The sequence below is a fragment of the Rhinoderma darwinii genome, chromosome 3 (assembly GCF_050947455.1).
Source record: "Rhinoderma darwinii isolate aRhiDar2 chromosome 3, aRhiDar2.hap1, whole genome shotgun sequence".
In the NCBI taxonomy this organism is placed as follows: domain Eukaryota; kingdom Metazoa; phylum Chordata; class Amphibia; order Anura; family Rhinodermatidae; genus Rhinoderma; species Rhinoderma darwinii.
The window spans coordinates 181,795,531-181,810,739 of NC_134689.1; the positions used below are offsets into that span (position 1 = coordinate 181,795,531).

Here is a 15,209-nt window from a genome sequence, read left to right on the forward strand (position 1 = left end):
CTTCGTTAACACCCAGCTTCTGGCAGTGCACAGACTCAGCGTGTTCTTGAGAGATCACGCTGTGTCGTCACTCACTTCCTGCCCCAGGTCCTGCATCGTGTCGGACGAGCGAGGACACATGGGCACCAGAGGCTACAGTTGATTCTGCAGCAGCATCGGCATTTGCATAAATATAAAAATGGTCATAACTTGGCCAAAAATGCTCGTTTTAAAAAAAACAAAAACGTTACTCTTATCTACATTGCAGCGCCGATCTGCTGCAATAGGAGATAGGGGTTGCAAAATCTGGTGACAGAGCCTCTTTAAATGGTCACCTGTATAAAAGACTCCTGTCCACAGACTCAATTAATCAGTCTGACTCTAACCTCTACAACATGGGCAAGACCAAAGAGCTTTCTAAGGATGTCAGGGACAAGATCATAGACCTGCACAAGGCTGGAATGGGCTACAAAACCATAAGTAAGACGCTGGGTGAGAAGGAGACAACTGTTGGTGCAATAGTAAGAAAATGGAAGACATACAAAATGACTGTCAATCGACCATCGATCTGGGGCTCCATGCAAAATCTCACCTCGTGGGGTATCCTTGATCCTGAGGAAGGTGAGAGCTCAGCTGAAAACTACACAGGGGGAACTTGTTAATGATCTCAAGGCAGCTGGGACCACAGTCACCAAGAAAACCATTGGTAACACATTACGCCGTAATGGATTAAAATCCTGCAGTGCCCGCAAGGTCCCCCTGCTCAAGAAGGCACATGTACAGGCCCGTCTGAAGTTTGCAAATGAACATCTGGATGATTCTGAGAGTGATTGGGAGAAGGTGCTGTGGTCAGATGAGACTAAAATTGAGCTCTTTGGCATTAACTCAACTCGCCGTGTTTGGAGGAAGAGAAATGCTGCCTATGACCCAAAGAACACCATCCCCACTGTCAAGCATGGAGGTGGAAACATTATGTTTTGGGGGTGTTTCTCTGCTAAGGGCACAGGACTACGTCACCGCATCAATGGGATAATGGATGGAGCCATGTACCGTCAAATCCTGAGTGACCACCTCCTTCCCTCCACCAGGACATTAAAAATGGCTCGTGGCTGGGTCTTCCAGCACGACAATGACCCGAAACATACAGCCAAGGCAACAAAGGAGTGGCTCAAAAAGAAGCACATTAAGGTCATGGAGTGGCCTAGCCAGTCTCCAGACCTTAATCCCATCGAAAACTTATGGAGGGAGCTGAAGATCCGAGTTGCCAAGCGACAGCCTCAAAATCTTAATGATTTACAGATGATCTGCAAAGAGGAGTGGGCCAAAATTCCATCTAACATGTGTGCAAACCTCATCAACTACAAAAAACGTCTGACTGCTGTGCTTGCCAACAATGGTTTTGCCACCAAGTATTAAGTCTTGTTTGCCAAAGGGATCAAATACTTATTTCTCTGTGCACAATGCAAATAAATATATATCATTTTGACAATGTGATTTTCTGTTTTTTTTTTTATATAAAATCTATCTCACTGGTAAAATGAACCTAGCCTAAAAATTCTAGACTGTTCATGTCTTTGACAGTGGGCAAACTTACAAAATCAGCAAGGGATCAAATACTTCTTTCCTTCACTGTATATATCCCATGTAGAGGAATATTTTGGGAGTTTACTTTAAGCGATACACGATTGAAATTTCCAGGACATCAAATTACAAATCTTAGTTTTAGTTCATACCAAAGGTCTTCAATGGGGTTGAGGCGTAGCTAAGGATTTAGCAAGGGGGGGGGGGGTGTGGGCGCAACACATCTGCGTGGGCCCCAACCCAGTGGGCCACCGAACGCATGTTTATAACAGCAGAGGTGCATCCGGCGGGGTCAGACTTACGCAATCAGCGTAGTTTGCTGTGTTACTCTGTTTTACTTTCCTAGAAGTGAATGGGTTTTACAAAAGCGGCACAACATAGCGAGCTACGCTGTTTACATAACTTCCATTCACAGAATAGTGCCTCCCCACACAGTTTAATACCCCCATAGCTGCCCCCACACAGTAAAATTTCCCTTTAGCTGCCCTACGCAGTATAATGCCCCTATAGTACTTCCCCACACAGTATAAAGCCCCATAGTGCCCCACACACAGTATAGTGCCTCCACACAACATAATGGTCCCTAGTTGCCCCCCCCCCACAGTATAATGCCCCCATAGTGGCCACCCACACAGTGTGATTCCCCCATAGCTGCCCCCACACTGCCTACTGTCTCTATAGTATAGCTGGCCCTATACGCTATAATTCCCTCATACATAGCTGCCCCCACACAGTATAATGTGCCTAATAAAAACATAATTACTCACCCATCCCCGTTCTCCACGAAGAGTGGAGGAGATCCCTCTGCTCCTCCGCTATGTGCCATGAGTGGCTCGGCGCAGACAGGCACGATGACGTCCCTACATTGCGCCTGTCTGTGCTAAGCCACTCACTACCGGGGTTACACAGTGAATGCTCAAGCAGGGAGCTGACTGCTCCCTGCTCCAGCATTGAATTCCACTGTATCTGTGTCCTGAGGATGCAGATAAAGTTGAAACAGGGACATACCACCGCAATCTGGGCCACCGCCCTCCCTGGCCCCTTGCTAGCTACGCCTCTGGGTTGAGGTGAGTGTTCTGTGCGTGCCAGTCAACTTCTTCCACATCAAACTCACCCAACCATACCTTTTTATGGACCTTGCTTTGTGCACTGGGACAGTCCTGCTGGAACAGAAAAGGGCTTTCCCCAAACTCTTCCCACAAAGTTAGAAGCATACAATTGTCCAAAATGTCTTGGTATGCTGAAACATCAAGCTTTGTTTTCACTGGAACGAAGGGGCCTAGGCCAACATGTGAAAAAATAACCCTATAGCACTATCCCTCCTCCACCAAACTTAACAGCTGGCACAATGCAGTCAGGCAGGTGACGTTCTCCTGGCATTTGCCAAACCCATACTCCTCCATCAGCCTGCCAGTTAGAGACGCTTGATTCATCACTCCACAGAACACATTACCACTTCTCCAGAATCCAGTGGTGGCGTGTTTTACACCACTTCATCCGATGCGTAGCATTGTGCTTAGTGATGTAAGGCTTGCATGTGATGCGGCTGCTCGGCCATGGAAACCCATGCCATGAAATTGCCAATGCACAGTTTTTGTGCAGATGTTAATGCCAGAGGAGGTTTGGAACTTTGTAGTTATTAAGTCAGCAGAGCGTTGGCGACTTTTATGCGCTATGTGACTCGGAGACCCTGTTCTGTAACTTTAGGTTTGTTGCATTACAACCTTGAATTAGAATTAATTTGGGGGGGATCTGTGCCATTGATTTACACAACATGCCTACCACTTTGAAGGTGCAAAATATTTTTAGTGTGACACGAACAATGAAGACAAAAAACAGAGAACTCCTTTGCAATTATTCACCCCCTAAAAGGCAAACATTTATGAAACCACCTTTAGCTGCAATTACAGATGTAAGTCTTTTGTTGTTTGTCTATTAGTTTAGCACTAAACACTGGCATGTTTACCCATTCCTCCAGACAAAACTGCTCCAGCTCCTTCAAAGTTAGATAAGTTGAGTTGGGGTACAGCAATCTTCTAGTCATGCCACAGATTCTCAATTGGTTTGGGGTCTGGGCTTTGACTAGGTAATTTTCAGACAATAAAAAGTTTCCCCTAATTCCACTCTAGTGTAGCTTTAGCGGTATGCTTAAAGAGGCTCTGTCACCAGATTTTGCACCCCCTTTCTACTATTGCAGCAGATTGGCGCTGCAATGTAGATACGAGTAACGTTTTTTTGTTTTTTTTAAAAACGAGCATTTTTGGCCAAGTTATGACCATTTTTATATTTATGCAAATGAGGCTTTCTAAAGTACAACTGGGCGTGTATTATGTATGTACATTTGGGCGTTTTTTTACTTCTTTTACTAGCTGGGCGTTGTGAATAGAAGTGTATGATGCTGACGAATCAGCATCATCCACTTCTCTTCGTTACCACCCAGCTTCTGGCAGTGCACAGACACACAGCGTGTTCTCGAGAGATCACGCTGTGACGTCACTCACTTCCTGCCCCAGGTCCTGCATCGTGTCGGACGAGTGAGGACACATCGATACCAGAGGCTATAGTTGATTCTGCAGCAGCATCAGCAGGTAAGTAGCTACATCGACTTACCTGCAAACGCTGATGCTGCTGCAGAATCAACTGTAGCCTCTGGTGCCGATGTGTCCTCGCTCGTCCGACACGATGCAGGACCTGGGGCAGGAAGTGAGTGACGTCACAGCGTGATCTCTCGAGAACACGCTGTGTGTCTGTGCACTGCCAGAAGCTGGGTGGTAACGAAGAGAAGTGGATGATGCTGATTCGTCAGCATCATACACTTCTATTCACAACGCCCAGCTAGTAAAAGAAGTAAAAACGCCCAGATGTACATACACAATACACGCCCAGTTGTACTTTTACTTTAAACACGCCCAGTTGTATTTTAGAAAGCCTCATTTGCATAAATATAAAAATGGTTATAACTTGGCCAAAAATGCTCGTTTAAAAAAAAAAAAAAACGTTACTCTACATTGCAGCGCCGATCTGCTGAAATAGGAGATAGGGGTTGCAAAATCTGGTGACAGAGCCTCTTTAAGATCAGTGTCCTGCTGGAAGGGGAAACTCTGTCCCAGTCTCAAATCTCTGGCTTTGCTCAAAAATTTCCCTTTCTTGACTGCAATTAATTTTCCTTCAACCCTGACCAGTTTTCCAGTCCCTGCCGATGAAAAGCATCCCCACAGCATGATGCTGCCAGCACCATGCTTCGCTGTCGACTGCGCTATTGATTCCGTCTATAAAAAGGAAACCTTACGGAACGGAGGCAAACGGAAGCCATTTGCAATGGAAGGATTAGCATTGAAATCAATGGTAATGCAAACAGAAGCTATGGTTTCCCTTTGTCTTTCCATTGAAGGGTTACCCTGACTGAAAGGTCTGACTGAACTTGTCAACAAAAACCAAACGCTGATGTGAACACACCCCAAGTTAGGTATATTTGACAAATCATATAAAGCAGTAAAGTCTCTTCCAACAGGAGGAGTATTATTGAGATGAAACGGCTGTGTTTCTGTCGGTAAATTAAAAATGTCACTTTTAAAGGGGTTTTCCCATGAGAGACATTTATGACATATCCACGGGATATATCCTAAATTTCAGAAAGATGCGGGTCCCACCTCTGGGACCCGCACCTATCTCCAGAACGTGGCCCCCTAAACCCCCTTCTGCTGCTCTGTTGCGGCTAAATCAGGCAAATTCCGATCGTGAAAAAGGTTATATGGTCGAGAGTTACGAAAACAGTTTAGCGCGCGGAGTTACACTGTTTCCGTAAGCCCCATAGAACTGAATAGTGTTTAGGGAAACATCGTAGCTCGCATGCTAAGCTGCTTCCGTAACTGCCATTCACTACTATGGCAGTTACGGAAACAGCATAGCTCAGCGAGCTATGCCGTTTTCGTAAATCTCGGCCGAATAACCTTTTTCATGATCGGAATTCGCCTGATTCAGCCGCAACACACAGCAGCAGAACGGGGTTTAGGGGGCCACGTTCTTGAGATAGGTATATATCCTGTGATATGTCATATATGTCTCTTCGGAAACCCCCCGCCTAAAAGGCCTAGTTCACACTGAGGTTTTTTTACAGGCAGCAAAAATCCGCTTCAAAATTCCTGCTGGAAATTTGAGGCCGATTTTTTTATTTTATTTTTTTCCCAATTGCCAGCGTTGTTTTAGAACTTTTATTTTTATGTTTTTTGCATTCAAATCTAAATCTGACTCTTAATAGAACACCTAACATATTCACACTGGAAATCTGGTGGTCTGAGCTCACTAATGTAATTACCTGACATGTATCTCTGATCTTTTCTGTCTGGATTCTTAATTCAAGGCCAGGTTCCCATGAGAAGGTTGCAATGTAGCGTTTGCTGCCCTTTACTAAAGGAAACAGTGGTGGCCTGATTTCTCTGATTGAGGAACAACTGTTGTTGAATTGACAACTGGGCGTGTTTTTACGTTTTACCAAGTGGGCGTTGAACAGAGGAGTGTATGACGCTGACCAATCCGTGACCAATCGGCGTCATACACTTTTCATTGTTCCAGCCCAGCATGATCCACTGCACAGTGTGATTGTGCAGTGAAAGAAGCTGGGCTGGAATGATGGCAAGTGTATGACGCTGATTGGTCAGCGTCATACACTCCTCTGTTCAACGCCCAGTTGTCTATTAAGAAACTAATTAGCATAAATCTAAAATTGTTCATAACTTGCTCAAAAATGATCGTTTTTCAAAATAAAAACCACTGTTCTCTACATTACAGCGCCGATCAGATTATGTGTGAGAGAGGGTACTTATAATCTGGTGACAGAGCCTGTTTAAGGCAAATCTACAGGATATGGGCCCCCGACCTATCTCTCTAGAACGGGGCTCCTAACCCCTATCTTGCCTTCTGGAGCTCTACTCGGGGCACTGAAACCGTGTAGCTTGCTGTGCTCCGCTGTTTTTGTAACTCCTATTCACTTCTATAGGAGTTCTGGAAGCAGTGTAACAAAGCATGCTCGGCTGTTTCCGGAAAAATTCAGTAGCCGGAGCCGATTTGATGGAGGGTAAGGAGAAGGATAGGGTTCCCCATTCTAGAGAGCGGTTTGGATCCCAGAGGTGGGACCTGCATCTATTGGACATTCATCCAATAGATGCGGGTCCCATCTGTCCGAAATGGGAATACCCCTTTAACCCCTTAGTGACCAGCCTATTTTAGACCTTAATGACCAAGCTATTTCTTGCATATTTCAATCGTCTCATTCAAAGAGCTATAACTTTTTTTATTCTTGCGTCGACATAGCTATTTAAGGTCTTGTTTTTTGCGGGAGAAGTTGTAATTTTTTGTATTAAAGTATTCTAGGGGGGGGGGGGGGATACAGAAAGGGAAAAAAAAAAAGGGGATGGGTGGGATAGTAACACAATAACAAGTCATGTTCAACATATTCTCCCGGTGAGAACTAGCTAACTAATACAAATAATCGGTAGCTATCTAATTAGAGTTTTTTTTGTAGTTGAAGAACAGATATATAGAGTTATACTTGCACAAGGTCTCGAGGGTATCTGCTTGTTGGCCTGGTGTGAGAACTATAGTTTCTTATGACATGGTGTTAATTCGTTGGGTTTGTGGTAAGTATGTTTCTATGTCTTTTGAGCCATAAAATCTAGACCATTCATTCCAGATGCTCATATATTTATCATGTTGTAGGTTCCTAGACCATTTATTTCTTTCGTATGATTGGATGAGATTGATCTCTTTTAACCATTCTAGAATGGTAGGAGGATTTGTATCTTTCCAATGTCTCGCTATTAGAGTTTTTGCTGCGTTCAAAAGGTGTGGTATAGTGGAATTTGAGTTAATATATTGATGAGTAGTATCTAGATTGAGTAATACCAGTTCTGGTGTAAGAGTGATAGTTTTTCCAGTATATTTGTTTAAGATCAATTCAATAGTTTGCCAAAAGTAGGAGATATCACAGCATTTAAGCCATATATGTAGCATGGTACCTTTTTTCTTTATTGCATCTCCAACATGTAGGTGAATGATTCTGGTCTATTTTATTTAATATTTCCGGGGTTTTATACCATCTTGTTATAATTTTATAATTGAGTTCTTGGATTCTTGTAGAGACTGAGAACGAGTGGGAATTCCTAAGGATCAGTTTAGATTGTTCTGACGTAAAGGAGGTGTTCAGGTCATTTTCCCACTTCAATAAGTATGGTGGGAATGCCTGTGGAGCTATAAGATATTTATATAATTTCGCTATTTGGCCTTTTGACTGGTCTGTTTTGGGCTTTTATAAGATTAATTAAATTCCTCTGATTTAAGTCAGTAATGTCCGGGAGGAAAGGTTTGATGGATCCCAGTATGATCTCCATTTCCTGTGAGGTTAAGTTTAGGCCTTCCAGGTTAGGTATCGACTTCAGATCTGAAATTATATTATTGTTTGCAATGGGATGTCTAACCGGTCGTTTCGCTAAGCCTTCATCTCTGGTTAGTCTTTGTTTTAGAGATCTGAATCTGTTCGGTATGAGGAATGAAAAGGGTGTGGCCTCACAAATCTTTGGTATGAGATTATGTTTTTTGTCTATGCCAAATTCTTAAAGGAAGAGTGTCGCGAAAATATTTTTTTTTTATATCCCTTTGCTTTTAGTGTTTTATTAAAAAAAAAATTATTTATTTGTGTGTTTGAGTTTAACTTTTTTTTTTTTTTTTTCTAACTTTTTCTTCTCTATGGGGGCTGCCATTTTTTTTTTCATTTCTGTATGTGTCGATTAACGACACATACAGAGATGGAATACGGCACATACACCCCCATAGAGAATGCGAGCCGTTCCATTCACTATGCTGTGCACCGTCTGTGTGGGAACGGCGCATGCGCTGCTCCCACACAGTCCAAATGGAAGGTCTTCGGCCGAGCGACATCCGGCGCCATTTTCTTGTGGGCCGGAAGCCGCGGCCGGACAGTAAGATTACTACTTCTGGTCGCGGCTTCCGGACATGTGTTCTGAAGCAAGCACTAGGAGCGGAGGCAGCGGCGGCGGCAGGAGCAGGTAAGTTATGTCTATGTTCGTGTTTTAGTGTGTGATTAACACTGTATGTAAGCCTACTACACTGTGTATTCGCTCCAAAAATGGCGACACACAGTGTAGGAGGTTTGTACATTCGATCCCCTCCTTTCTCCTGGCACTAGCCAGGATAAAGGAGGGGGGATTGTTTGAGGACGCTAGAGCGAGTGTGTCTTCTCAATTTTGCAGCATAAAGCAATGTGGTTGCTTTACCACATGCCAATGCTGCAATTTTGGGAATTGCTCCCTCTAGTGACCAGCACAGGGAAATGTTATAAATTAGAATCTAATTTATAATATTTCCTGACTTGTGAAAAAATTAGAACAATGTTTAGTCCTTTATATACTAACAGTTTAACTAAAAAAACGTGTTATTAGTCAGGGTATTTACAACTGATTTATATTGGCAAGTTGTAATTTTTAATAGCACCATTTTGGGGTACATAGAATTTACTGATTTTAACTTTTTTAGGGAGGGGTAGAAAAAAAACTTCAATTTCGCCACTCTTTTTTGCGTTCTAAATTTTATGCCGTTTACCGTGTGGTATAAATAACATAATCACTTTATTCAGCGTGTTGTTGCGATTGCAACGATACCAAATTTATATAGATTTTGTATGTTTTACTACTTTTTTACACAGTAAAAACACTTGTTCTTTTTTTTTTTTTTCAAAATTATTTGTTTTTGTGTCTCCATATTTGTAGAGCCATAACTTTATTTTTTTATTTAATTTTTTTTGCGGGACGACTTGTAGTTTTTATTCGTACCATTTTGGAGTAGATGTGACTTTTTGATCACTTTAATTTTTTTTTTTAAAGGCAGGATTCAAAGAAAAGCAGTTTTGCATTGTTTTTTTTATTTTTATTGTTTACGATGTTCACAGTGCGGGTTAAATGATTTTTATTTTTATTTTTTTTTACTAGTCCCACTAGGGGACTTCACTATGTGATCCTCCGATCGCATTTATAATACACTGCAATACTTTTGTATTGCAGTGTATTAGTGCCTGTCTGTGTAAAACGGACAGGCATGTGCTAGGCCATGCCTCTGGCATGACCTAGCAGGCATACACTACAGACAGACCTGGGGGCCTTTATTAGGCCCCCTGGCTGCCAGAGAAGACACCGGCACCCGGCAATCTTATCGCCAGTTGCCGGTGGGATGAGAGGGAGCTCCCTCCCTCTCCCCAAAACCACTCCGATGCGGCGCTCGCAATTGAGGGGTTAAACGGGTGAGTTCTATACTAATATTGATCTCACACGTTCGAGCAGGGACGCACTCAGCTACCTCTCTGTGCTGAGAGCAGGGAGATTTAACGGCTCCCTGCTCTGTTTATTTATTCCGATGCAGCGCCGTGAAAAGACTATTGAATCGGAATAAAGCCCGTTAGTGGCCGCCGTAAAAACACTATGGGGCGGTCACTAACGGGTTACTTTTTTTTTTTTGCCACTTTGATATAGATAGCCTTTTCTTCGAATGGCCCATCTGTAAATATTTTATCACAGGCTGGGGTGCCGGCAGTCAGACCTCTAATCAGCTGAATAAAGAAGCCGCAGCGCTCTTTATTAGACATGTTCATTTAGCATATTCCTGGGGTCCCCTGGAAGGCTATACGGGGAGAGGAGTAACATTATCAGACTATCTTCTTGCTTCCTGCTCTCACTTGCCGCTCGCGGAAAACGTTCCTGACGACAGGCATTTAATCCATTACAACAACGATGCTTCATGATGGTTCATGCTAGAGCAGTGCAGCTAAGCAGTAATGCCGAATGTAAATCTTGCTATGAGGCGCATTAAGGCCTTATTCAGACAAATTATGTAAAACTTGTCTGTATTTATGAGGGAAAAACTGACCATTTTACACCCGTTTTTTTTCCTGTACGTGTAGCAGAAGTGATCATCCGTTTTTCATGTCTGTGAAAAACTGATGCTTTTCAGGCAGTACTTTCTGCTGGGGCTGGGCAATTATGACCTAAATCAAAATCCCGATTTAATTGAACATGTAAACTCGATTACTATTATTTAGGCCACACCACTTTTTGCAGGCTACCCCATTGAATTAATATTTATTCCCTGAGCCTGCTGTATATAATATACCCTCTGACACCACCCCCACACAGTAGAAGGCCCCCTTACCTGCCTCCACACAGTATAATGCCCCCATAGCTGGCTGCCTCCACACCCTATAATGTCCCCCATAATTGTCCTCCACACAGTATGTCTCCATTGCTTCCTCTACATAGTATAATGCCGACAATGCCGCACCCCACACAGTATAATGCCCCCACAGCTGCTCCCAATAGTGCCTGATAAAAAATAATGTCCATACTCCCCTAACCCCGTTCCAATGACTAGTGACGGAGATACTTCTGGTCTGTGCGGCACGGCGCAGTGAGGCGTAATGACATCACTGCCTCGCGTGCGATACATTAGTTTCAACTGTATCTGCGTCCTGAAGATGCAGATACAGTTTAAACCGGGGAAAAATTATTGATAAAACCTAAATTCGCAAGTTGACATTGATTAATTGCGCTGAACTTCGATTTAGATTATTTTTCAATTAATTGCCCAGCCCTACTTTCTACTTTCTTGTCATCATCTGCTAGCAACCCGTCAGTGAAAAACAGAGTGCACACTGATGCCATGAGGGTGCGCTCTGGGTTTTGTTTTGTTTTTCACTGACCCATTGACTTTTTTCACTGACCCATTGAGTCTAGTGCCAGAATCGTACCAAACTGGTGCATTCTGTGATTTCCTCTGCACAAACCAATGGTGAGTGCAGAAAATCAGACATGTAAATTGGCACATTGACGTTAATGTGTCAGTGTGCTGTCCTACACTTGGACAGCACCCGGACATGAACTTTGTTCGTCTGAATAAGGCATTACATTTGGCAAACCCCTCTGACTGCTTTCTTATTGATCGGGTAGAGCTCTTAGATGTGATTCATTACAGATAGATCCTGCCTGTCGGACACACCAGGACCCACTGTCACTGAACCTGTCCGGTCCGGGGGGCAGACAGATTCAGTGAATAGCGCTAGATACAGCTGTACTGTATAGAGAATACAGAGCAGCTGTATCTTAAAAAGTAAAAAACAATTTTTCATCAAATGTATTTACAGTTTATTAACACACACTAATACATGTTTTTATTAAAAAAATCAAAAACACTTTCAAACATTTACATAGCCTTTAACTATAGAGAGAACCACACAGCCGCGCAGTCCCCTCTCTACCTACCTGGCACTTACCTGTCTGATCAGTGCAGGGCACGGAGGGAAGCTGAACACAATGTGCACATCACATTCATCTTCCTGACAGGACTGGGGAGGCGAATAGACCACCAGGTATTCACCCCCTATTTTGCACTGGATCTCAAGGGAACCAGTTATTAACCCTAATATACCATAGGCCACCAGGCATCAACCCCCATTTATACCCTAGGCCACTAGGGAATAAAATATGTACCCCCCCCTATATTTTACCTTAGACCACCAAAGAAAGGGGCACCTCCTTAGACCACCAGGGCTAGTGACATTAACCCCTGCACTATGGGGAATTTTTATTTCATTTTTTTTCCTGTTCTCTGAACCTGGGGTGTGTTTTTATAGTCTGAAAAATATGGGAAGTAAATTGGTTTTATTCACAGTTAATCATTTCTATGTTGGGAATATCCTCATGAGGGTTTGTTTTAGTAACCCTAAACATTTTATACTCTTGTTTTTGATGCTGATCTGAATAACTATTTTTTTTTTTTTTCCACAGATGACATTAGGCCATGAAGAAGGCTCGGGAGCTCCTTGCTTCAAATGTAAAGATAAGTGTGAGGGGTTTGAGCTTCACTTTTGGAGGTGAGTGTTGTGTGTCATACTAATCATCGTGTGTCGGCAATGACCTCATTTTTCTAACGCTACACAAATAAAAAATAAACGTTTTGCTTGTATGGATGTATTGCATGACGAATTATCATTTGCTCTTTGATCTCATTTGCTCTAATCTGCAGTTGAACCTTTTCCCGATGTGGTAGAATGGATAATGCCAGGATTGGAAAATCCCGCATTATAACTAACTTTTTGACATAATTTTGTATTTTTTTTTTAATCCATGTTTATTACAGTTCTTATTGACATACTACAAAAGCAGTTACCGTATATTTCATTACATTAAGGCCTCATGCACACGACCGTAAAAACTCCCATTATTACGGGTCGTTATTACGACCCGTAATAACGGGCTCATAGACTTCTATTGGCCACGGGTACCTTCCCGTTTTCTTACGGGAAGGTGCCCGTGCCGTTAAAAAAGATAGAACATGTCCTATTTCAGGCCGTAATAACGGCACGGACAGTCCATAGAAGTCTATGGAGCTCCCGTAATGACGGGTGGCTACATGTGTGCACCCGTCATTACGGCAGCGTTGCTAAGCGACGTCAGTAAATAGTCACTGTCCAGGGAGCTGAAAGAGTTAACTGATCGGCAGTAACTCTTTCAGCACCCTGGACAGTGACTACCGATCAGAATAAAGAGCAACCTGTAAAAAATAAAAATAGACGTTCATACTTACCGAGAACTTCCTGCTTCCTCCAGTCCGGTCTCCCGGCCGTTGCCTTGGTGACACGTCCCTCTCGACATCCGGCACGACGTCCTGGCCGTCCCTGGATGACGTTTCAGCCCATGTGACCGCTGCAGCCCATCACAGGTCAATCACAGGCTGCAGCGGTCACATGGACTGCCGCGTCATCCAGGGATGTCGGGCTGGATGTGAAGAGGGACGCGTCACCAAGACAACGGCCGGGTAAGTATGAATTTCTTTAACTTTTATTACAGAAAGGGCTGTCCCTTCTCTCTATCCTGCACTGATAGAGAGAAGGGGCTGCCGATTAGTGCAGTGCTATTTTGTCGCCAAAAACGTGCCCGTAAATACGGGTGGAATACGGGTGACACCGGACCCATATTTACGGGCACGGGTCCGTAAATACTGGTGCAAAACGGGTCGAATACGTGTGACACCGGACCCGTATTTACGGGTGGGAAAAAATACGGTCGTGTGCATGAGGCCTTATGGAGTGGTCTATCGGTCTCCTTATGTCCATAGTATTTTTTTTTTTCATTACTTGACTCAACTTAGTGTAATTAAACGTTTGACAAACTTCTGACGTGTCATTATGACATGTCAGAAGTTTGTCAAACGTTTAGTTACACTATAAAAATAAATGACATGAATTGTAATAGATGTAAGCTAGCCATATCCATTAGAGAAATGTTGTCTTAACACGCCAATTCTGAAGGGATTTGGTCTGTTTATGGCGTAGGTTCCCTAATGCCAGAGGGGGGGTTGGACATGCCAATCCATTGTTGTCGCCCCCTCCTGGCACTGGTTTATTCACCCCCTTCATGCTTGGCTAATCCAAGTGTGAGTTTTTATTTTTATTTTTTTATTTTTTTAAAGAGTAGTCATCTCTTATGTACAGCCAGCTTTACTCTTATAAGTGACCTGACTTCACTGCTAATAGGTCACAAATATTTTTCCACACTGCCAGTGCTTTAATCAACCTATGACTCCTATATGTATTTTTGTTTCCAACTCGGGGTTTTCTCATGAGGATCATTTTATCCCCTATCCACAGGAAGCGATATCTTCGGCAGACCCATAGAAAGTTTATCCATAGTCCCGCTCCATTCACATAGGGCACTCCAGAACCAACATTTTCTGGATCGGTGGGGGTGCCAGTGGCGGGGCCCCCACCTTTCAAACATTTATATAAAGGACCTTTGAGACAACACTTTTTTTGTTTTTTCCTTCTGCCTTCAAGAAGTTTTTTTTGTTTTTTTTTGTTGACAGTCATATGAGGGCTTAATTTTTACAGGACAAATTTTACTTTCTAATGCCACTATTTAATATTATGTGGAATTGGGAAAAAAACAGCAGTTCCACCATTTTCTTATGGGTTTCGTTTTTATGGTGTTCACTGTAGGTGAAAATGACACATTGCCTTTATTCTGTGGGTCAGTATAATCACAGTGATAACAAACGATATAAATTTGGTATGTTTTAATAGCTTTTTTTTTAAAAAAATAAAGTTTGAAAGAAGCAAACATTTTTTTTTGAATCGCCAGATTGTGACATCCGTAACTTTTTTATATTTCTGTGTAAGGCGTTTTTTTTTTGTTTTTTTTTTGTACGTGGAAAGATGTCGTTTTTAATTATACCATTTTGGGGAATGTCTGGCATTTCGATCACTTTTGGGGAGTTGAAATGGCAAAAGAAAAACTGATTCGGCCATTTTGACCTTTTTTCCCGCTACGGTGTTCACCGTATTGTAAAAATATTCTTCTAGTTAGAGCATTTTTGGATGCAAGGATACCTAATGTGGTGTTTATTTTTTTAATATGTGATCTAGGAAAGGGGGGTGATTTTAGAATTTGTCTTTTTTTTTTCTTTTATTATTTTTTTTTAGCCCCCCCCCACCCTCCCCTATGGGTGCTTGAACCTAGGATCATTAGATCGCTTATGCCACAGACTGCAGTATCACAATATTGCAGTCGAAGGCAAAATTAGCGCATTGCTAT

General features: G+C 42.7%; 1 protein-coding gene across 1 annotated transcript in view; it reads left to right on the forward strand.

Annotated features, from left to right (window-relative positions):
* The window catches only part of TES (testin LIM domain protein), a 56,296-nt gene that overhangs the window by 21,363 nt on the left and 19,724 nt on the right, over positions 1-15,209 (forward strand). Inside the window, exon 2 of the mRNA XM_075857117.1 lies at positions 12,405-12,490. Within this exon, the coding sequence (XP_075713232.1) occupies positions 12,405-12,490 (86 nt within the window). The remainder of the gene's footprint in view (positions 1-12,404; positions 12,491-15,209) is intronic.